Genomic DNA, 23597 nt, shown 5'->3' with positions numbered 1-23597 from the left:
TTAACCGAGCTGTGAGAGCCAGGAGCAAATGTCACCAGAGCTTGGCCCTTGCCCTTTGAAACTGCCGGAGTTGGGATCTCCCTGCCTCATGCCCACCCACTGGTCAGTTCCTAGTTGTCCCCTCCCCGCAGGGTCACATTGCCCAGTTTTGCATGGGCCAGCGGCCGCTTCTTACAACCTCCCTGTTCACCCAGCACAAGGGTGGGGGCTCGTCGCTGACTGGGGTTGCCGGGCCCCGTGATGATACAAATAACTGCAGCAGGGCTGGGGCCCTGACATGGGACCAGCTCTTCACAGCTCAGGGAGGGCCCCCCCGTGCAGTTCTGCTCACAGATCAGGGAGGGCCCCCCGTGCAGCTCTTTTCCCACCGCCATCCTTCTAGCCCTCAAACCTCTTCTTCAGCTGACACACCTCCAGCAGGGCTGGGAGCCATGTAGGATTTAGGCTGCCATTGGAATCTATGGGAGCTAGGCACCTCCAGCCCTTTGAGGAGCTGGGCCTCAGACCCAGGGGGTTAAGGTGCCCCAAGTTGCTAATCGTGCCCCTTCTCTGCACCCAAATATGCAGCAATTTAATTGCACCCCCCCAGCCTCGCCGCTCAGCTAGAAAGGGAGGCTGGTCGTGCCAGGAAGGGTCTGCCTCAGACCCGCTGACTGATCTTGGACAAGTCACATCACCTCTTGTGCCTCAGTTTCCCTAGCTGTAGGAAGCCAGTCCTACAGAGCCATGGAGGAGCAGGATGCAGTGTTACCTGTCCCACTGGGTGCTGCAATGGCAGCTGTTTAAGCTGGGTTTATACAGTGTTGTGTTTTCCCTCCTCTGTGCAAATGCAACTTTTATTTTTTTGTAAAAAACTAATTTGGGGATCAATTAAAAAAGGGGGACCATCCCCCCCTTGCTGAGTGACTTATTTTTTGCAGGGGGCAGGATCCGGTCAGCCAAAGGAGGGCGGTAGCAGATGCTCTTGACTGCGGCGCCCCACGGTGGGAAAGGGAGGCAGCCCCGCCGATTGAACAGCAATCACTGGGCGGTTCCTCCAGAAGCATTTATTGAGAGCCCCCTGCCAGCTTTGTGCAGGGCTGCGTCTCCCCATTCTCCTCAGCCATGCAGGGCTGAGTGGGGCAGTGCAGCTTTTGGGCCTCCTGGTGCAGCTCTGCCCATAGCTCAGGCTGGGAGTCCCCTGGTGCAGCTCTCCGGCCCATGGGGAGCCCTGGTGCAGCTCAGCATGGGGCCCCTCGTGCAGCCACGTCCGTAGCTCAGCACGGGCCTCCTGGTGCAGCTCTGCCCATAGCTCAGGCTGGGGGTCCCCTGGTGTAGCTCTCCGGCCTCTGGGGAGTCCTGGTGCACTCAGCATGGGGCCCCTGGTGCAGCTCTGCCCATAGCTCAGGGTGGGGGGCCCCTGGTGCAGCTCTCCGGCCCCTGGGGAGCCCTGGAGCAGCAATGTCCGTAGCTCAGCATGGGCCTCCTGGTGCAGCTCTGCCCATAGCTCAGGCTGGGGGTCCCCTGGTGCAGCTCTCTGGCCCCTGGGGAACCCTGGTGCAGCTCAGCATGGGGCCCCTGGTGCAGCAATGTCCGTAGCTCAGCATAGGCCCCCAGGTGCAGCTCTTTCTACGCTGCCAGCCTTCTAGGACTCAAACCTCTTCTTCAGCTCCGATACCTTGGGCAGGACAGGGGGCTGGGAGGCTTGTTCCAGCTCCGGCCAGGATGAGCTGGGCAGGGTGGCCCCTGGCCCCAGCGGGGGGACCCCTCCCTTGAAGTCAGTTTGCCTGCAGGCCTTAGCCTGGAAGAGAGCCACAGCTGACTGGACTGTAGGGGAGGAGGGGCTAACTGGTGGGAGGTGGGGCTCTGCCTCAGGGGAGGAGGGGCTAGTTGGTGGGAGGTGGGGCTCTGCCTCAGGGGAGGAGGGGCTCTCCTGTTTGGGGTGGGGCTCTGCCCTGCATGCCCCCTGCCCAGACTCTGTCCCTGTAGTGTTTGCTTCAGGGGGGCCTCCTGTCCCTGCTTCTTCAGGGGGCCCCAGAGAGCTAGGGGCTGGCTCAGCCCCTCCCTCCCCCCCGGCTGCCCTGCCCCCCAGCTCCTCCTCCCCGAGCTGGAAGGACTTGTGCCAGGACACCCTGGGCGCCGCTACCCTCTCAGCTGGCTGGGGAGGGCCCTCCTCATCCTCATTGATCCCGCAGTCCCACATCCCGCTCGGCAGGAGCGTGGCCTTGGCGGGGAGCAGCAAAGCCTGCGGGGAGTCCCCAGCCTCCTCCTCGGCCAGGGAGGCCTCCTCCGAAGACGGGGGGGCGAACTCCAGGGACAAGTCGTCCTCCTCGGCCAGCAGCCAGCCCTCGGGGTCCCAGGCCTGGCGCCCGCTCAAGTTCTCCTCGCTGGGGTTCGTGTGCCTCAGCTGGAAGGGACAAGGAGCCAGGGTTGGTGCAGCAGGGGGCAGGGAGGGAGACCTGGTCTGGAGAAGAATGGGTGGGAGGGAGGGGCTAGGCTAGGAGAGGAAAAGTTGGGGAGGGGGTGGAATCAGACGGTAGGGTCAGAGGGGGATGGGGGAGAGAGGGGCCAAGAGAAAAACGTGGTGGGAGAGAGGTGGGGTGGCACAGGGAGGTGCCCACAAGGGAAGGGCACCACAGGAAGGAACAGGGGGGGACAGGGAGATGCCCGTGGGGGAGGGGCAGCATAGGGAGGTGCATGGCGGGGCACAGGGAGGTGCCCGCGGGGGAGGGCGGGGCACAGGGGGGCACAGGGAGGTGCCCGCGGGGTAGAGCAGCACACAGATGCACAGGGAGGTGCCCGCGGGGTAGAGCAGCACACAGATGCACAGGGAGGTGCCCGCGGGGGAGGGTCAGCACAGAGAGGTGCATGGCGGGGCACAGGGAGGTGCCCGCGGCCGAGGAGCTCACCCTGGTGTAGCAGCTGCCCTCCTCCAGGTTGCAGAAGTCCAGGCTGCGGGTCCCGTAGAGCAGCCCCCGTCCACTGGGTGCTGCCAGGCTCAGCGTCTCGAAGATCTCGCCCAGCAGGTCGATCTCGCCCGTCTCCAGGAAGCTCTTGTCCAGCTCCCCCCCATCACGGATGGCATTGGGGCCTGGGGGAGCCTCGTGGCCTTCTGCTGGGACAGCCCTGAGAGACGTGGGGAAGGGTGGGGGAGCTGGGCATTCATGTTACAGCCACGTGTGTAAATGGACATACAGAAAACATGGCAACAAGCTCGTGCACGAAAGTGACATCACATGTGTCAACATGCATGACAACCGACATGGGAACACAGCGTCACGTCACATTCTCTGCCTGTGCCAGTATGCACAGAAACGAACACGTGGAATAGGCATGTCAACCGTCACGCATGGCCCAAGTGCCAACACGGAGGCCAACCGACACGTGCTCATGTATTAAAGCTATCCACCCGTGCTGCTGTCTGTGTCAGAAGGGGCAGGCATGAAGCTGCCTGCACATGCCAGCACACATGTAAACACACATGACATAGGCCCACAAACTTCACAGGATCACACCTGAATGCAAACGCACGCGCGTGAGCCCACACACACACACACACACACACACTGGGTATGCAGCCTACCCCCACGCTGGGAGCACGGGTGTCGAAGCTCACATGCACAGCCAGGCCAGCACGCACAGTGACGCAGGAGAGCCTCCCACACCCCAGGGCACGTGAAGGATGAGGTGGGTGACACAGACAGCAAGCCCCCCAGGGGCAGAGTATGAGGTGGGGGGAACCCCCTCCCATGCCCTGCAGACCACACCCCAGGCCATCTCTGCACTCCCCCTAATATCTGTGCTCCTCCCCCACCAGTTACCTCTGGGCCTCCAGCTCTGTCTCGCTGCAGCGTTTATTGGGTCGCAGGGGCCGGGACTGCAAGGAAACATGGGTCAAAGTGGCCGATCCCCGTGCTCACCTCTGGGCAGTGCAACACCAAGCCCCTCCAGCATGAGGGGGTGAGGGGGTTGCTGAGGCCAGGATCTCCCTGCCCCCAAGGCCTTTCCATGCCCACCACTCTCTGATCTGTGCCAGCCTCCCCCCACGCTGGGCTAGGGTTGTTATCCAGGGCCATGAGCGACAGAGGTGGCGTGGGAAAGGGAGGAAAGGCCCACAGCCGGGCAGAGCTCGCCTTGTGGCCCACCCCCCCCCCCGATGCTACTCAATGATTAAGGGCTATCTGGGCAGGGGGGAGCAATTCACTTCCCAAACTACCTGCTACAGGTTCCAGATGTTTCACATCTGCATGAGGATTACCCGCATGCCGCCGTTATTCCCACCAGATGTTGCACATCTGCACCGGGAATTACCCACACCCCGCCATTATTTCCTTCCAGATGTTCCACATCTGGGGGAGGACTATCTGTGCGTCCCCACCCCCTACAGAAGTTTAGGGGTCTCTGACCTTCCCGAAGTGCTGGGTGATGGGCAGCCGGCTCTGTAGGCACTCGGACTGGGTGCTCCGGGGCAGGATGGGACCCGAGAACTGGTGGCACCTCAGGGAGCCGCCTCGCTGCAGGGATGAAGCCTGGCTCAAGTCCTGGAGGGGAGAACGAGGGCCGGGCAGGAAGACGGTGAGCAGACTCCCAGGCAAGGGGAGCAACAGAGAAGAGCGACAGAGAAGAGCCAGGGCTAGCTTCCCCCATCCACTCCTAGAGGAGTTCGGTTTCAGTGGCCAACAAAGGGGGGGGCTGGTCTGGGGGTGACATGGAGGCCCAGCCCACTGGCAACTGGGTGGCAGCAAATGCCCCCACATGGCGAAGCGCTCTTGGCCACGGCTGAAGTGGGAGTAGGGGCAGAATTCGAACCTGTGGCTTTGGAGCTCCAAACCCCAGTGCTCTTAATAGGGGCTTCATGACATTTCAATCGGCCCGCTAGCCCGGCAGGTGAGGGCAAAGGTCACTGGGGTGGGGGCATATCTGGAGCTCAGTGCACCTCGGGAGGGCCTTCAGCCCCATCTTCTCCAGAGCCTCAGCCCAAGGGAGTCCCGCTGCCAGGAGTTGCCAAGAATTGCTGGTTCTAGCCCCCTTGGACCAAGAGGTCGTTTTCTGCAGACCCTCAAGGGGGCTCTCCAAGCAGAGCGTCATGGGGACTCCTGGCAGAATCTGCCCTGGGAGAAGACCAGAAAGTTTCCCTAACCAGCTTAAGATCTATTACCCCAGACCTGAACCCTTAGCCCCCCTGTTGTCTCCTAAGCCTTTCTCATCTACTACCTCTGTCTCGAACCCCATTCACAATCTACTACCCTTAACCCTCCTTATGACCTGCTACTCCTAGCTCCTGCCCCACCCAATCCCCCAGGAAGCAGCTGATCAGAGGGGAGCTGGGGGGTGGGGGAATTTCCTCAGCAAGGGGGAATCCCTGGCTCAGAGTTGGAGGTTGGGTGGGGGCGGGAGTCTGGGTGGGATTCCCCAGCGCAAAGAGGATTGCTGCAGTAGGAATCTTACCCTGTACCTCAAGCGACTTCGCATCTCCTTCAGCCTGTCTCGGGCCTGGCTCTTGGCCTAGAGGAGAGGAGAGGGGTGACCCAGGCAGGAGGCCATTCCTGGCTCTCTATGGTCTGATACAACTGTCCACTCAGAGATCCCGGCACAGAGACACGACTGCATCCCCCTGCAATACCCCAGCCACCAGGAATCCCCCGCACACAGACACGACAGCATCCCCCTGTGAAACCCCAGCCCTGGGACCCCCCTCCCCATGGAGACACAATTACATCCCCCTGTGATACCCCAGCCCTGAGACCCCACCTCATGGAGACACAATTGCATCCCCCTGTGATACCCCAGCCCCCGGGAGCTCCCCCCCACACTGATAAGATCCCCCTGCTAACAGAGCCCAGTGAACGGGGAAGACTGTGTAGCCAGCTGGTGACCTTACATATTTGTACATGTTCCTGATGGCTGGGTTCGTCTTGCTCTTCATAGTGTGGATCAGGGCCCCTCCGCCTTTCTGGCAAGACAAAGCACAGAGATGTTGCTTTGGAGCGACCCCTATAGGCGCCTGGTGTCTCCTGCAGTTCTTAGCTTTGTCTTTCCCCCTGACACAAGTAACCTGACCTTCCTGCCATTAGAGGGAGCCTGTGGGTGAATACAGTTGCAGCAGCAGTCACCAGGTGGCGCTGTCGCACACAATCTTTCTCTTAGCAGTGTTCAAGAGGCCGCATTGTTGCCAGTTTTGCAATGGCATTTTCTCCGGTGGGAGCTGTTGCAAGCAGTGGGGGGTTGCTCTCTGCCATGGTCCTGCTAACTCGAATCAGCTGGAGGCTGGCACTGTGACATGTGGTCTCCGAGTTTGTTTTTTTCTCAGCAGGCGAGCGAACGTGGGAAGACACACGCTGCGTAGGGCAGTTAATTTGGGGGTCGTGCTGAGGCCCGGGGAGCGGGAGCTGGGACAGCAGCTGGACAGTTTGATCTATCTTGGTCTCCGATTCTTGAGGCAGTGTTGCACCCTGGGCAGGGAGTTTTGCAATGGGCTGAGGTCCCTGAATGAGGGGATCGGCCTGCGTGCAGCTGGTGACACCTCTGTTCCAAGACTGGTGTATAGAGTGTAAATAAACAAGTTGTAAATATGCCCAGACTCCATATCACTGATTTCTCCTCCACTTGGAAGCTGGCATGCCCAGTGTTGGGCATCTGCTACCTCTCAAGAGAGAGGCAACAGGAGAACATAATATTGTCAATGCGTCTAAGCCACTAATGGCCCAAAGGAGAAACAAAAACTTAGGGCTTGAGCTTCTCAATCCACTATGGGCACTCCAGTGACTTCTGTGGAGCCGCTCGTGATTTAACTTGAAGGGGATCAGAATCAAGCTACTAATTTGGATGTGGTGTGTTAGGGAGCATGTGTAAATTACATGCCCCAGGGGAGTTAATTTACATAGCAAGCAGTACATTAAAGTAGGGCAGCAGCTACTTTCGTTCACCTCTTCCGTGACTTATTCACCTGCTCTTTCCCAGCCCACAGGATTGCGGGGGTTAGATCTTGGCCCCTCTGTTGTCAATGGAACTAAGCTGATTTACACCAATCAAGGATGCGTCCTCTCATGGTGTAAAATGCACCAGTTGAACCTCAAATCTGATTCCCCCCGACATCAGTTGCAAAATTTGCCTCAATTTCCAGGGGGTCTGGATTTGGGCCCAGTTTGATCCATTTACTGACACAGGGAACTTAGCATGTTGCCTCGGAATGATTTGGCCCTTTGCCGCTAGCCGGTGAACTAGAAGCTGCAGGTAATACTTAATGCAGACAGGTTGACGTCATCACCATTTTACAGAGGGGATAAACTGAGGCACAGAGAGGTGCAGTGACTCCCCCCACCCCCCAGGTTACATTGCAAGTTAGTGGCAGCGTTGAACAGAATCCAGGCGTCCAGGCTCCCACTCCCTTGAACTCAGGAGCGCTGAATCCTAGCCCCTGTGCTCTAACCACTGCACCCCACACCCCTCCCAGAGCTGGGGATAGAACCCGGGAGTCCTGGCTCCCAGTCCTGCACTCACACCACTTCATAATCTCCTCCAGTGGACCCCACAAGTTGCTATCAGGCCTCACTACCCCATACATGGATCAAGCAGGCAGCTGCATACCTTGAGGCTCTCCACCCACAGCTGGTATGACCTCAGGTTACCTGCATGGGGACAGGAAAGGGAGAGATGTAAATTCCCAGGCCATTAGTGAGTAAGGGCCCTAGGTGGGGTCCTCACTCTCTCCACCCCTCCGCTTCTTTCCTCCTCACCCCCAAGCCTGACTCATCCCCTGGTGAGGAGGTGGATATTGCCAGGCCGGCCCTACCATCACTGCCAGCCCCCGGTGCATTGTGAGGAAACCCTGGGTGGCACCACTGTTAAAGGGTCACATGGGGGGGGGGGGAAGAGGTTGCAGTGATGGATGAACCTGAGGGGGACAGACGGACAGAATGGAGGGACCGAGTCATAGGGGGAGGCGGGCGGGGATCAGCAGGGCCAAGCAAATCCATTGCCATGGCTCCCTGGGGATGCGGGTGGGGTCGCTGTATATGCACAGGGGTTCACACTGGGGGCACCGCGCCCCTGTTGCCCCCTGGGGGAGGTGGGGTCAGTGGCTGCACCCTCCTTACCCGCCGCCATCCCGCTGCTGGTGATTTCCTGCTCAAACACATCCGAAAAGCCCACGCCGGCATTCAGCTTCTCCAGGCGCTCGTCAATGAACTGAAAAGTGGGTGGCGTGGGGGAGACGTGGGTGCAAGGGGAGTTGGGGAAAACGCAGAGAGCACATGGAGAAGGGGAACCGTGAGAGGGGAGCACACGGCAGGGCAGATGGAGAAGGGGGAACCGTGAGAGGGGAGCATGGGGGGCAGATGGAGAAGGGGAAACCATTAGAGGGCAGTACGGGGTTCAGATGGTGAAGGGGGAACCATGAGAGGGGAGCACGGGGGGCAGATGGAGAGGAGGGAACCATTAGAGGGGAGTACGGGGGGGGGAGATGAAGAAGGGGGAACCATTAGAGGGGGCCATTACAGGGAGAGCACATGTTACAGTGGGGGCATAAATTATGGGGGACATAGGGGCAGGGCAGTGGGGGACATGGTGGGAGAGAGCAGCCATTCGTTAATGGCTTTTGTGGTGACGTGACACCTTAAAGCCCTAGGAAATATGACCCGGTATGGGGTGGCCCAACCAACCCCCTCCCCTCATCCCAGGCCCCCTCCACCCCCACAAACACTCCTAGATGCACCCCTCACCCCTCCTGGAGAGAAGGTCACACATACATGGGGGGGCTGGGCACATTTCCTCTGGACGGGCTGCCAATGTACCTGGGGGTCTCAGAACCGGGCCTCAGAATTCCTGGGCCCCCCCCAGCCCTAGGCTCCCCCTTTACCTGTTTGAACAGCTGCAGGTGCACGGCGTTGTGCAGGAACTCCCGCATGGTGCTAGACTTGTGGTTGAGGAAGGACTCTTGGCAGAAAGAGATAGGGTGGCCCTGGGGGAGGAGGGCACAAAGAGGGTGAAATGCGGGGGAGCATCCCTTCTAGGAGGTTGGGCCCCAGGTCAGAGACACCGGCTCTGTGCCCTGCTTGGGGGGAGGGAGGTCCGGAGCGGGGCCCCAGACTAGGGAAGCCAGATTGCTCTGGGCACCGGGGATTGGCAACTAGCCCAAAGCCCCTGAGGGCACTGACCACAGGGTAGTTACTGGCCAGCCGGGTGCTCCAGCTGCCCTGGATGGTTCCTTAGCGTTTCTGGAGAACTCACCCCCCGCCCCACACCTACCCCCAGGGCTTAACCCCGGCAGCTGCTTTGCAACATAAAATCCTTGGGGGTCACTCAGGGCTAACGCCTCCCCCTGCACAGAGAAACCCACAGGGGCCACTGGATTTCCAGGAAGTCCTCCCTGGGAGGGGGACATTAGAGGGACACAGAGTGGGGATGGTTTGGGGATTTCCCCTCCTGATCCTGGGGATCCCTGAGGAAGGAAACCCTACAACGGGGAGAAGACAGACACTTAGAGGGCTGATTGCTCTATGCTACTCTGCTGGTCTCACTGCCCATGGCAGCATAGCTGCTCAGAGGCGTGCAGACACTTGTATGGCAGGGCCTGGAAAAAAGGGGGAACGCATGGGCTACCATGGGGGGAACCCTTGGAGGGGAACACATGGGGCATGTGGGAAGGGGGGGCGTGGACCAGCTTCTTGTTCTGGGTCTGTACAGCACCTGGCACAATGGGTTCCTGCCCTCAACTCAAATTCCTGAGTGCTACTGTAATATACCTAATAAATAATAGACAGCACCTAACACAATGGGGTCCTGGACCAGAATTGAGGGTCCCAGATACCAATAATAAATGTCTAGCCACAAGGGGGAGACATTGAGCCCCCGACTCTGTCCTAAGTCACACTGCATGCGCCCCCTCCCTGTGACCTGCCCTCAGTGGGCGGGGAGGGAAGCCAGCCTCACCGGGGTGCAAAGCAGCGCGTCACGGTAGCTGCCGAAGAGCAGTGCCTGGGCTCGGAGGAAGGCTCGGGCCACCCCGTCCCCAGTGGTGGCCGACTGCTTCTTCAGCTGGAGCTTCAGCAGAGACACCTGAGAGAGGAGGGACCCACATGAGCGAGTCAGGGTCAGCTCCTGGGCTGGGGGAGCTGCGGAGGGGCAGCAATGTGGTCCGGGCCCTAGATCCCAGGGGGCTTTGGGGTACCCTCAGGCTGAGACGGATCCCTGGATTAGATGGGAAAGTCCATGAGAGCGGGAAGAGAGGGAGATCCCACAGGGTCCCTGCAGATCACACTCCTCCCATCTCCTGGGGTCCCAGAGATCATGTTGCCACTAGAGAAGGAAGCCGACTTCCAGCTCTGGCTGGGGAACCTCCTTTCTCACGCAACCAAAGGGCATCGTCTGCACTGGGGATGAGATCTCCGGGCTGCCAAGCCACGAGATGCCTAGGAGAGCTCAGAGCCCGCCTCCCATCCCCAGGTGTTAGGAGGGGGCATAGAACAGGAGAGAAGGGGGCTATGGGGAGATCCAGGCTACGGGGTGACAGGTTTGGATGCAGCCCAGCGTGGGGTTGCCAAGGATCCTGGAGGTTGAATGTGGGGGTCTCCTCCAGGGCCGGTGGAGGTGGGGGGGTTCACCCAGCTGCTTGTACTGGAGACAGGGACTGACCACGTCGCCCGGGAGGTTCTCCAGGTCTTGGAAGGGCGACTCCAACGTGTTGGTGTCGATGTTGAGGATCACCACGTCCTCCAAGGCCTTGTCCCGCACCCTCTGCCAGGAGAGGACACATCCAGAGAGGAAAGGGATGGAGCTGGAGCCGGACTCGGCGCTCTGCACCTCCCCACCGGGCAGCTGGGCTTGCCGTCCACAGGTGACCTCAGGCCACCAGGACGGCTCTTCCCTGAGGGAAACCCGCTCCAGCAGGCAACCCACAAGGGGCCAGAGCCTGTAGCTTGGCACCCGGCTTCGCTCCAGCTCCGGGACCCCCAGCAGCTCCTTGCTGATGGCAGCTTTGACTCGAGATCCAAATTAAACATCCAGGGGATCGGACCCAACCCCTGTGCAAAGGCTGAGTAAATCCCCCCCATGAAGCTGTGGGACCCCTTTCTCCACACAAGCCCTCCCTCCTCCCCCAGTGCCAGATCTCTTCCTGGGAACGGATGGAGCTCCCCCCTGCATCCTGGGGGATCCCCTGCATTCAGGCTTCCTGCAGCCCCAGCTTGCACTTGGACTCATCCCCCCTTCCCAGCCTGCAGTGCAGGTTGCAGTCCCCAGGGAGCGCCGGGGAGGGGCAGGACTCACCTCCATGAGGCTGGAATGGACACCGATGAGGTAGGGCATAGGGGCACTGCGGGAAGGGAGGGAGGGAGAGAGAGGCTGATGAGACGCAGACAAATAAAGCATAAACTGCCCGGGTCTGGTAGTGCCTGCGCCTCAAAGCAGAGATGAGGGATCAATGCAATAGATTATCCCCCTAAAACTTGCTTCCTATAGCACAGTCCCCCCAGAAGCGCCACGCTGGGACACTGGGGCTCGCACTGACCGTGAGGAGAGAGTTCACCGTGCCTAGCCCTTGCCCCGCTCCCTGTGGCACAGCACCCTATGGTGCCAGACAGGGGCTAGCACTGGCTGAAAGGGCACAGTGCCCCCTACAGAGCTCCCACCCTGCTCCCTGCCGCACAGCGCCTCCTAGTGCCAGTCTCCCAGCCAGGGGAGAGTGCCCCCTCCCATCTCCCTGAAGGATGCCGGCGGTCCCCCCTTCAAGAACCGACCTGGCCCGCCCCTGCTTAGCCCGCCAGAGGCTGCCCGTGCCCTTACCAGCAGTAGTCGAGCAGGTGCGGGGGCAGCGTGGGGATGTAGATGTGCTGCCAGTACATGGGGTAGAGCATGGTGGAGGAGGCCTGGACGCAGGCCGTGAGCTGGGGACAGACACAGACCCAGCCTTAGACTCTGCTCTGATGTGGGGAGGGGTTGGGTGGGGGGCTCCGTGGACAGAGAGATCTGGGGGAGGCAGGGGCCTCAAGAAATGTCCTGTGTTGGAGGTTATGGGGGTCACAAGTCCCGGGCCGGGGCCATAGTGGGTTGTGCACGTGGGCCAGGGCACGTCCCCCTGAGCAACACCCCCAGTGCCCATGCCAGGGCACATCCCTGCAACCTCCCCCCCCAGTGGGCCTGTGCCAGGGCATGTGCCCCCCCCGGTGCTCCTCACCGTGCTGAGCTTGCTGGAGGTGAGCAGGATGCGCCGCTCGTACAGCATGCTCCCGTACAGCTGCAGCATGTTGGGCACGTCCACGGCCACCACGAACTCCGTCAGGTTCCTCTGCGGACAGGGGCCGGGACAGAAGTTAGAGATGCCCGACTCCCCACTCTTCCCCTTCCCCCCGTCTGCCCCTCTGTCCTTCCCGCTGCAGTGCACCCCCCCATTCAACACAATGCATGCCCCTCTCCCTCCTGCAGGGCAGTGTGAGCTCCCCTCCCCGACTCTGCAGTGTGCAGTGCTTTCCCCCTCCCCCCTCTGCAGTGCAGTGAGCACCCGCTCTCCCCTCCTGCAGTGTGGTGCACTCTCCCCCTCCTGCAGTGTGGTGTGCTCTGTCACTTCCCCCATTCTGCAGTGAAGTGTGCTCTCCTCTTCCTGCCGTGCACTGCGCTTTCCCCCTCCCCCACTCCTGCAGTGCAGTGCACTCTCCCACGCTTGCAGCACAGTGCGCTCTCCCCTCTCCCTCCCCTACTCTGCAGCACGCTGTACTCTCCTCCTCGGCCCCCTGCCTATCTCACCCTGCCGTGCAGTGTAATGCACCCCCTCCTCTCCCTGCACTGCTCACATTCAGTCTCCCTGCAGTGCTCTCCCCCCACCCCACTCACTACAAGGGCACCTCCCCCATTCCACCGCCTTTGCTCTTTGCACCCCTGAATCAGCCCCCAAACCCACCCATCCCAGGAGGGGGAGCAGGGACTTACGTTCTCCGGGATGGTGGGCAGGCTGCCGAGGTCCGGGGCAATGAAGTAGGAGGGCTGTAATGGAGAAGGGGGTGGCGTTAGCACGGCCCCCGCTACCAGGGGGCGCCGTGCTGCGGAGTTAGTGTTGTTCACCCAAGCCACACAGAGTTAATCATTGTTAAGCTTGTAATTAGTTGGCGGCTGAGTTTGCTCCCCTGGTTAGGGAGGGGAGAAGATTCAGGGGTCGTCTTCTTCCAGTTGCACAATTTGCCCATCCTTCCCAGCTGCCCCTCAGTGCCACCAGTTAGGGGTGATCATACCACCTGGCTGGGTGCGGGGGGGGGGGGGGACAGGGACCGTGCAGTGGCAGGGATCTCTCGGTTAGTCGGCACACTCCGGCTGGTTAACATCGGGCGGAGTTTTCCGACTCACCGACTCGGTCCCGCCCGCCGGATCCTGGCTCCGGTCTCTGTGTCGGCCATTCAGAAAGTTGCCGGTGCTTATTCTCAGTTTGTTCAACTTCTGGTCCTTGCGGGACAACGAGGGGATAAAAGTACAGAGACGTGCGTGTGCACCAACAGCAGGACAACTGTGCACCTTAGCGTGATCAGCGGGCTTGGTTGGTGCAGTCCAGAGGATTAAGAGATTTTAATGCCAAAATGCCATAAAACTTCCCCCAAATAATTCCTAGATCAGACCTTTTAGAAAAACTACCAATAAGAACGTAAGAGCCATGGTCCATCTAGCCCAGTATCCTGTCTCCGACAGTGGCCAGAGATTCACGGGGAGTGGACAAAACAGGGCAATTTTGGAGAAATACACCCCTGTCGTCCCCTCCTGATTTCTGGGAGTCAGATTTAGGGTTGCCCCAAGCATGGGGTTACATCCCTAACCTTGGCTGATAGCCATTGATGGACCTATCCTCCATGAACTTCTCTAGTTTTTTTTTAAACCCAGTTATGCTTGTGGCCACCACAACATCCCAAGGCAGTGAGTTCCACAGGTTAATTGTGCATTGCATGGAAAAAATACTTCCTCTTGCTTGTACTAAATCTGCGGCCGGTTCATTTCATCGCATGACCCCTGGTTTTTGTATTGTGGGAAAGGCTAAATATCAGTTCTCCATTCACTTGTTTCCACACATGTATGCCTTATTTCCAGTGTGAACCTGGCTAGCTTCAACTCCCAGGTGCTGGATCTTGTTAGCCCTTTTGCCCCTAGATTGAAGAGCCATGATTTTTTCAGTGGAAAATTGGGTTTTTCACTAAATGGGTTCCCCCCCCAGAAAGCATCTGCTTCCCCTGGAAAGTGTCGCTATCTTGTCAAAATACCCCCGACTGAAATATTTTGGCCCCAAACCAAAATATGTCAATTCAAAACAGCGGCTTGGTGTCTCGTGGGGGTTGTAGTGTCGGTGTCTTGTGTTGCCGTTCTCCACTGTAGGAAGGACTCTGTGGTTTCACTACAAGTTCATGGAGGAGATGGTATGATGGGATAATGGGATTTTGATAAGTAATTGATCTTTAAATATTCAGGGTAAATAGGACTAATCCCCTGAGATGGGATATTAGATGGATGGGATCTGAGTTACCCAGGAAAGAATTTTCTGTAGTATCTGGCTGGTGAATCTTGCCCATATGCTCAGGGTTTAGCTGATCGCCATATTTGGGGTCGGGAAGGAATTTTCCTCCAGGGCAGATTGGAGAGGCCCTGGAGGTTTTTCACCTTCCTCTGTAGCATGGGGCATGGTTGACTTGAGGGAGGCTTCTCTGCTCCTTGAAGTCTTTAAACCATGATTTAAGGACTTCAATAGCTCAGACATGGGTGAGGCTTTTCATAGGAGTGGGTGGGTGACATTCTGTGGCCTGCGCTGTGCAGGAGGTCGGACTAGATGATCAGAATGGTCCCTTCTGACCTTAGTATCTACGAGTCTATGAATCTCCTATGACGCATCCCAGCCAAGGACTCCTAGGTCACACCCCTGCCCTTCACTAAGAGGGGAGAAAGTGGTGCATCCTGGGAGATGTAGTCCAACCAGGGAGCTGGCCCATAGAGAATGGGTGCATGAGGCACTTGAACTACAACTCCCACGAGGCCCCTCAGCACTAGTTTGAATTGAAATATTTTGGTTTTTGGCCAAAAAGTCAAATATTTTCTGCAGCAAATTTCAAGGAAAAGCTAAAAAATTTCAATTGGCAAAATTTTGCTGAGGGGGAAAAAAAATCAGCAACTTGCGTTCCAACTAGCTGTAACTTTTACCCTGCTCCAAAGCTTAGCCGGTCAAAAGGTGGGAATCCCAGAATCTGTGTTCAATTCCCACCTCTCCAGAGTCTGGCACGGGCCAGAGCTCATCCCCCCCCCCCCACAACCCACGTTCTCCCCCATGCACCAAGAAGCCCCAACGCTGGCTCTGCTTTCATTTCAGGATCTGGTTCAAAATCACCATCCTCCCTGTAGATGCCTTTCTCTGCCTCTCTCTTCACAGCTCCTCTCCGCTCTGCCTCAATACCACAGATGTAGGGCCCTACCCAAATTCACAGGTGTGAAAAATGCATCACGGACCGTGAAATCTGGTCTCCCCCAAGAAAACTGGTTATGGTAGGGGGGTCGCGGTATTGCCACTCTTACTTCTGCGCTGCTTTCAGAGCTGGGTGGCCAGAGTGGGGGCTGCTGGCCAGAAGCCCAGCTCAGAAGGCAGCACCCCACCATCAGCAGCACAGAAGTGTGGGTGGCATAGTCGGGGGGGGGCATCACTTTTGGGAGGGGGAAGGGCTGGCCTACAGGTGGACGACCACCCAGGGCATCGTGGTTGGGAATAGGGGGCACTGTAGTCGTCCCCCACCCTCCCCCCCCACAGCCAGCCCAAGGTCCCTTTAACCCTTGAGCATTGGCCTGGAGCCAGGGAGGGCCAGAGTTGGGGGTGCCCCGGCTGGGAGCTCCTCCCGTGCACTAGGCTCCAGTTGCTAGTCCTGGTGGGGCTGGGGAAGGACCAGACTTCCTCTTCCACTGCACGGACCACTCCTGGGGCTAGGTCAGACCCATCTACAGGAAACACCGCCCCCCCCCCCCGGCTGTAGGAAGCTTCACGGCCGCTGGCTGGGAGCCCAGCTCTGAAGGCAGCACCACCCCCAGCAGCAGTAAGGGTGGCAATCCCACGTCGCCCTACAATAGCCTTGCGACCCCCCACAACCCACTTTTGGGTTGGGACTCCCACGGTTTCAACACCACAAAATTTCAGATGTACATATTGGAAACCGTGACATTTACGATTTTTTTTATCCTATGACTGTGAAATTTACCAAAATGGATCGTGAATTTGGTAGCGCCCTGTACAAATGGGATCATGGAGGGGGCGGGGGAGGCTGCCCCCTAGTGAGATAGACTCAGCTGATACTTACAAATTCTAGTTTGATGGGGCTGTTCAGCTGGGGCACCGGGTGGCAATAGAGGGCAGAGAGGAACTCGGCCAGTTCATTGAGCTGATGGGGAGAGAGAAAGGATGAAACGGATCGGTCCAAAAGGAGCTGGGGGTGAGGGAGTGACAAGACGATCAGGATGTAGCCAGACTGGGGGTGGAGGTAGCCACCGAAAAGGACCCAGGAGTCCTGGGCTCACCTGCTCCTTGACTAAGTGGTCAGCAATATTGTTGAGGATCTTGTAGAAAACTTCAAACCAGGGCAGGTAACTAAAGAAAGGAGAAGCAGGGGGCAGTTTATTGTCTGTTATGGTAGCCACTAGGGGACCCATCCTGCCGGGCGCTGAACGGACCCCACGTGAGAGAGAGTCCGTGCCCCAAATTGCTCAGGGTCTGAACAGACAAAAGAAGGGCCGTTCTCCTTGGGGTACAGAGAGACAAAGTGACTGAGATGCAGCTGATTCTAGGGTGGGACAGGGGAGCTCTATATACAGGGATCCTTCGCTCAGCGCTGAGATGCGGCTGCCTCTGGGGTGGGGCGTGGGGGCTGTTTATACAAGGGATCCTTCATCCAGCGCTGAGTGAAGAACCACCCTAAATCCAGGGACACGAGGGAACCACCGGAATAGAAGCAATTGACGGAGGAGGAATGTGGCAGAACCGGGGGGGGGTGGATACATTGGCCGGGATCGTAGTTTTAGATCTGCTCTGAAACGCGGTGGCTGCAGCAGCCTGGCGTTCCCTAGTGCCACACTGCGGCATAGGGCTCAGCGCTAACAGGGAGGGGAGAGCGCCTCCTGGCGGAGCCCCCAGCCCACTCCCAGCCGCACGGGGCGGTACCTGAGGATGCAGAGGCACGTCCGGAAGCCCCCGGCCAGGCGGCAGAAACCGAAGCGCTGGTTCCCCTCCAGGTCGGTCAAGACGAAGGTGAAGTTCTGCACCACGGAGTTCTCCTTTACCCTGCGGGGGCAGGGGGGCACCCAGTGAGACCGACGGGAGAGGAGGAAGCTAATGGCCGACTGAATTGGGCATTGGGGACAGGACAACACCCAGAGCAGGGGCCTGGGAGCCAGGACTCCTGGTTTCTACCCCCAGTTCTGGGAAGGGAGTGGGGTCTAGTGGTTTGAATACCACTGCTGGTCCCAATCGTGGTGCCTTGGGCTCACTGGGCTCAATCCTGCCAGGTGCTCAGCACCTCCCTCTCCCTTTGGCACTAATGGGACCAGAGGCCTTTCACCCTCCTCCTGAGGGATGGGGAGGGGATGGCCCTCAGCCCTCACTGCTTCCTGCATTAGACACCGCACAGGGATGCCTATGGCCTGACCCCTGGCTACTGTCCCCTGAGAGTCATAAGCCACTGACCGCAGGGGAACTCATAAACCGGAGAGATTTATTGGGTGGAGGAGACCCCAGGACAGATCCTCCCACCCATGCACATGCACAGACCGACGTGCACCCGCGCAGCCGTATACCTCTCTATGTCGAAGGGGAAGCAGAATTTGGGCAGCATCTGGATGGATTCCTGGAGAAGGCAACGTGAAAATTACACCCCCCTGACTTCAGAGATCACAGAGACCCAGCACACCAGGGTGGGGGCGAAGGCCAGATTGTCTTTATTTCCTGTCTGCTTTTTGCCCCCGATCGGAGGGAAAGTCCCCTAGGGCCAAAAAGCCCCATCAAACACTCCGGCCCTTGCTACAGACGAGAAGCCAGGACTGAGCTGCGAGGAATTTAAGGGGGATTCTTTGGTTCTTGCTGGTTTAATCCGCACTAGGTGAGACAGGCCCATGGGTCTGATCTGGGACGCAGGGCTTCATGAGCCCATGGGTCTGATCAAGGGGGCAGGGAAGGGGAGATAGTTCTAGCTGGGCCCATGGGTGTGATCTCTGGGCAGGGGGGATACTGGGTTAGATGGACATTAGGCAGATTAAGCCCAGTTCCATGGCTCCGGGCCCACACACCAGCCTGGCCCCAACGCACTGTGGGGTGAGCGGCTCATGCTCAGCTGGCTGTCCCTTCCCCCACTCTGGCATTACAGCGCCTCCACTGGCACAGGGGAAACATGCAGCACTTGGCAGAGGGGCGCAGAAGCGAGGCACAGACCTGGTCATCGAACTCCTCCGGGAACTGCCTCAACACCTGGGGGTCTGTGGGGAAAGCAGAGATAGAACTGCGATGACAGCCCGGCCCCCCAGACCCCTGCCAATGCTCCCTGAGCCCCACAACCTCACTCACCAGTGGGAAGCAGGGAAAGGAAGTGACGTGTCCAAAGACAGTCAGGGAGAAAGTGGCAGAGCCAGAAATAGAACCCAGGAGTCCTGGTTCCCCTGCTCTAACCACTAGACCCCACTCCCCATCCAGAGCTACGAATAGAACCCAGGAGTCCTGGATCCCAGCCCCCAACCATTTCATAAAGGCCACCAATCAGCACCACTGTATGGTAATGACTTTAGGATACTACTAGAGTGGTCTGGATTTGAACTCCTAACCCAGAGCGGAAATGCCCCATTATCCCATTCCCTGACCCCTAAGAGCCAGCCAGTCCCCCTGCCCAGGGCACAGATCAGAGCTGGCACTCCCTAGAGGAGAGCATCCCTCTCCACCCCCCCAGTCAACCAGTCCCACCAACAAAGAGCTGGATCAGAGCCTCAGAGAGGGGAAAAGTCCAGTATGTCATTCCCCCACCATTCCCTGGAGCCAGCCGGGCCCCCAGAACCAGCAACCTGGAGGAGAAAGGCCCTGTATCTAGTGCGGCAGGGGGGAGGGATACCAGGCTGGGTGGGCCCACGGGTCTGACTGGGGGACCAGGGGGGGAGGGATACCAGGCTGGGTGGGCCCATGGGTCTGACTGGGGGACCAGGGGGGAGGGATACCAGGCTGGATGGGCCCATGGGTCTGACTGGGGGATCAGAGGGGAGGGATACCAGGCTGGGTGGGCCCGACTGGGGGACAAGGGGGTAGGGATACCAGGCTGGGTGGGCCCATGGGTCTGACTGGGGGACCAGGGGGGAGGGATACCAATCTGGGTGGGCCCATGGGTCTGACTGGGGTAACAGGGAGGCAGGATACCAGGCTCGGTGGGTCCATGGGTCTGACTGGGGGACCAGGCTAGGTGGGCCCACTGCTCGGAGCTGCTTGGGGCGTGGGGGTAGCACACGGGATGGGACTCAGGCGGGGAGAGGCTGCCCCAGAAGCTGGGGACTGTTTGGTTCTGAAGGTCCAAGGAGGCGAGCGATACACACAGATCCCTGGGGGGAGCCGTGGGCTCGGGGGAGGTTGGTCTCTGCACCCAGATTCTTTACTGGACCATCCCCCACCCCTAGAGCAGCCTCCCACTGGGACAGCTTCCCCCACTAGCACCCACTACCCCCCTATGCAGGGCAGGATGCCCGCCCCTCTGCGCGATGCGCCAGACACACTCGCTGCCTCCACCTCCCACCTCGCCACTTCCTGTGGCTGCTGAGAGCAGCCCAGACGGAAGGGCCCTTCGGCTCTGCATGGGGGTGGGGGGCGCACCTCTGAACCCAGGCCTTGCCCTGCCCATAGAGCCGGCTCCCCCCGCCTCCCCACCAGGAGGCTGGGGAAGGGGTTTCTGATTCCCCAGGACCTCACAGTCACCCCCACTGTGAGCCGGGCTATAATGCTTGACAGGCTGTTTATACAGCAATTCTTCACCCAGTGCCAAGGGTGCCGTGTGGCAGCTGTTTACCTAGGGATCCCTCGCCTGGCGCTGAGATGCAGCTACCTCTGGGGTGGGGCGGGGGTTGTTTATACAGGGATCCCTGCCCGGCTCTGAGATGCAGCCACTTTGGGGGTGGGACACAGGGGGCTGTTTATACAAGGATTTCACACCCAGCGCTGAGATGCAGCCATTTCTGGGGTAGGCCGCAAGGGTTGAATAGCCAGATACAGCAGTTTAGGACAGGAAGTGAATAACAGTTTTCAGGACAAGAAAACTGCAGGATGATTTAGGGAGGCAGAACAGAATGATCTACAGACAGGATGTGGAATAAACACCTCAGCTCTTGCACACACAACACACACACAGTGCTAGGGAAACTGTCAGATCTAGGTGGGGGTGGGGTGGACTGCCAGGGGAGGGCACCCCCTACTGAGCCCTCCACCCCAATTCCTGCAGCACCCCAGCCCCTAGCACCATTCTGGGATATTGGGGTCATACTGACTCCAAGGGACGTACCCCCCACCACTGTTCCCCTGCCACCCCGCAGCACCCTCATCCTATCACTGGCTTTGCTGGACCCTGCTTGGCTCAGGGGCCCTGAGGAAATCCCAACCCGAGGTCAGACAGCTGGAGGCACTTCATGTCTCCCCTGAACTGCAGAAGCCCCCAAACCCTTCCCAAATGCTGTCCTTTGAGAAGACAACCCCCCATAAATGCCATGGGACGGTCCTAATTTCCATGGGTCTTCAGGCTCACAGAACAATGGAAGAGACACTCAGCAACAACTGCTCTAACCACTAGACCCCACTCCCAGGAAAGAACCAGGGAGTCCTGACTCTCAGTCTCCTCCCTGCCCCCACTTAGACAACTACACTCCAGGACCCTCCCGGAGCTAGGAATAGAACCCTGGCATCCTGACTTCCATGGCCACCCCCCCTGCTGTAACCATTAGGCATCACTCCCCTCCTGGAGTTGGAAACAGAACCCAGGAGTCCTGGCTCTTAGCACCACCCCCTTCAATTCCCCTCCCAGAGCTGGGGATAGAACCCAGGAATTTTGACTCCCAGCCCCCCTGCTCTAATCATGAGCCCCCGGGAACAGAACCCAGGAGTCCTGACTGGCACACCAGAGATCCACTTTTAGCCCCAGGGAAGGTAGGCTGGATGTGAACCAACAGCCTGAAATTAAGACTCCAGTGTTCATTTGCCCCAGACCTTCCCCTTGCATCCCACCCCCTCTAAGAACACACATAAACCTCACACAACCCGCCCGCCCCGGCGCCAGCCTCTCGGCTCAGGGACTTACCGTCATCTGCAGATGTGGGGCAGGCTGCCTCAAAGAACAAATCAAATGTCTTCTGGGGATTTTCCCTGGAGGGGAGAGAAGAGAGGAACCTATAGCCACTGGCCAGGCTAATGGCTGAGAATGGACAAGCTCAGTGCACAAGCGGCCATCACAGGATTGTGCAGATTTGCTCAGCAATCTTAGGCCTGCATGCACTGAGGTGCTGGGGGAAAACCCTTTTAGGAAGGGCCTGATTTAAGTTGCTCAGACTTCTTGTCTCCTGGGGGCAGGGGGTGGGGGAGACAACTTTTAATGCACAAGCCAGGCACCCCTTAGGGGGACCTGGCTAAGGACCCCGGTGACGGATCCAGACTCCACATGGCATGGGAACCCCTCATGTGGAGATAAGACATACTACTGAGAGCTGGGACCCCTGGCTTCTAGCCCCAGCTCTGGGAGGGGAGTTGGGTCTAGTGGTGGTGGGGGGGCACGGCTGGGATTCTGGACTCCTGCATTCTGATTCAGTCCTGCTCTGCCCTGACTGCCTGAGTGACTTGGGAAAGTCACTCTCTTTCTTTGTGCCTCAATTTCCCCACATAAGAGGAGGACGTTAATGCTGACCTGCCTCTCTGGGATGAGGCTGAATTCATCCGTAAACAGGATGAATCTTTGGCTAGAAGATGCCAAAGGACAGCAACAGGATTAGCCAACATAGCTCCACAGGTGAGCTAAAAAAACCCTGATGTGCCCCATAATCCTGCCTGCCCCTAGAGGATGGAGGAGAACTCCCCTCCCAACTGCAGACGACCCCCACCCCTGGCTCCTGCAGTCCTGCCCAGGAGTACCCTGGGCTGCTCACCTGCCTGGCTAGCTCAAACCTGGGCGCGGTTGCCCGGATGGTGAACGGTGCTGGAAAGAGATGGACTCCAAAACTGGCACAGCCCAGACAGTGGCAGGGCCAGCACCCTGCCAAGCTAGGGATCCCTGACCCTGCCACTCCTTTGCAGTGTCCAATTCTCCATGGCATCCCCCCGCCTGAGCTTCCAACCCACCAAAGGGAGAAATCTTCCATCCCCCACAGTGTCACTCCCTTCGTGGGGGCCTGAGGCATTGAAACCAGCAAAGACGGGGTGTCTTAAAGGGGCCCGTCTGCCCCCCTTGGTGTCTGCCGGGGATCAAAGGTCAATTTCACTTTCTCCACTGATCAGGTAAAGAGCCAGCAGGTTGGAGGCCGGGGGGCTCCTCTGAGGGGCTGAAAATCCCTTCTGCTAAAGCCCAGGCCCTGCGTGGGATCGGCGCCCAGAGAAAATCAAAGGGGTCTTACTTTATCCGCGAGCCCATGGTTCTCACTGCTCATTCCCCGTCACGGTCTCATCCCAGGCTGGCTGCCTCCAACGGGGGTGGTGCCCAAGGCACCTCTGGAGGGTAGATTTCAAGGCTGGGTTGGGTATTAAAAAAAAAAACAAAAACGAAAAAACCCTCTCTCTCTTTCCTTTTTTTTTTTTTTCACGGTGCATCTACAAAAATATGAAAAAATTGCTCCCTTCTTGCTTCAGAGTTTCCTGTGTGGCTTTTCGTTAGAGGAAGTCTGAGCGCCGTGACACCCAATGGGGGCCCGGCAGGCTGGGGGGAGGGTGCATTGTGCAGCCTGATGGGGAGGCAGGGAGGTCCAGTTTTGCCCTCATTGTAGTGGGTTTCTCCGATACGTCGCCCTGCTCTTCGGAGCGCCGGCCGCATATGGCAGCAGATGCCACGTGCTGAGCAGGCTGGGGCCGGCTCAGAACTTGGATGGCAGATATCGGGGCGTTGCAGGGAGCAGGGTGGGTGGGGGCTCAGCGGGGGGGGGGCACACGCCACTCTAGTCCGAGCTGGCCCTAGGAGGCGCTGTGCTCCTGGCAGCGAGGTGGGGAACTCCGTGGAGGGTGGTCTCCTCTGGCAGTTGGCGCTGAGCCCCGTGCTCCAGTGAAGCACTAGGGGGCACTGCGCCACATGGAGAGGGATGGGGTCTCCAGAGGGGGCCGTGGCAGCCAGTGCAGACCCCAGTGCCCCAGTGTGGCGCTAGGGGGCGCTGTGCTGCAGGGTGGCGGTGGGTCAGTAGGGGCTTCTTTCCCCCCTAGTGCTGACTCTGGTGTCCCAGCACTAGGGGGCGCTGTGCTGCAGGAAACTGTGTGTGGGGCTCAGTAGGGGGCGCTCTCCCCTCTCAATCAGTGCGGACGGCAATGCCCCAGGGTGGCACCGGGGGTTGCTGTGCTGCAGGGAACGGAGTGGGGGGCTCTGTAGGGGGCGCTCTCCCCTCTGAGCAATGCTGACCCCAGTGACCCCTCATGCAGCTGTGCC

At 58.9% G+C, this 23597-nt stretch overlaps 1 protein-coding gene across 5 annotated transcripts; it reads right to left on the bottom strand.

Moving 5' to 3' along the window:
• Nucleotides 1-906: 906 nt before the first annotated feature.
• On the bottom strand, nt 907-22914 carry DENND1C (DENN domain containing 1C). Of its 5 annotated transcripts, XR_006278410.1 has the most exons (24): nt 22585-22873; nt 21282-21346; nt 18398-18441; nt 17767-17816; nt 17135-17254; nt 16495-16564; nt 16278-16358; nt 13312-13407; nt 12901-12954; nt 12152-12262; nt 11761-11861; nt 11245-11290; nt 10612-10713; nt 9910-10035; nt 8837-8938; nt 8076-8166; nt 7567-7607; nt 5861-5932; nt 5428-5484; nt 4386-4520; nt 3801-3856; nt 2889-3105; nt 1559-2386; nt 909-1429 (listed from the first exon to the last, which is right to left on the bottom strand). XR_006278410.1 is itself a non-coding variant. In XM_038379211.2 (23 exons), exons 1-23 carry the CDS (start codon nt 22599-22601, stop codon nt 1625-1627), a joined length of 2616 nt encoding a protein of 871 aa, XP_038235139.1. In that variant the 5' UTR covers nt 22602-22873; the 3' UTR covers nt 907-1624. The 5 variants fall into 5 exon arrangements, 4 of the variants coding, with proteins under 4 accessions (XP_038235139.1, XP_038235140.1, XP_038235141.1 ...); XM_038379211.2 differs by having other exon boundaries at nt 907-2386; XM_038379212.2 differs by lacking the exon at nt 13312-13407 and having other exon boundaries at nt 909-2386; nt 22585-22871.
• Between the last annotated feature and the right edge of the window lie 683 nt (nt 22915-23597).

Source organism: Dermochelys coriacea, chromosome 20, assembly GCF_009764565.3.
Source record: "Dermochelys coriacea isolate rDerCor1 chromosome 20, rDerCor1.pri.v4, whole genome shotgun sequence".
NCBI lineage: Eukaryota > Metazoa > Chordata > Testudines > Dermochelyidae > Dermochelys > Dermochelys coriacea.
The sequence above is the reverse complement of the archived record's forward strand: the minus strand, read 5'-3'. Positions and strand labels throughout refer to the sequence as shown.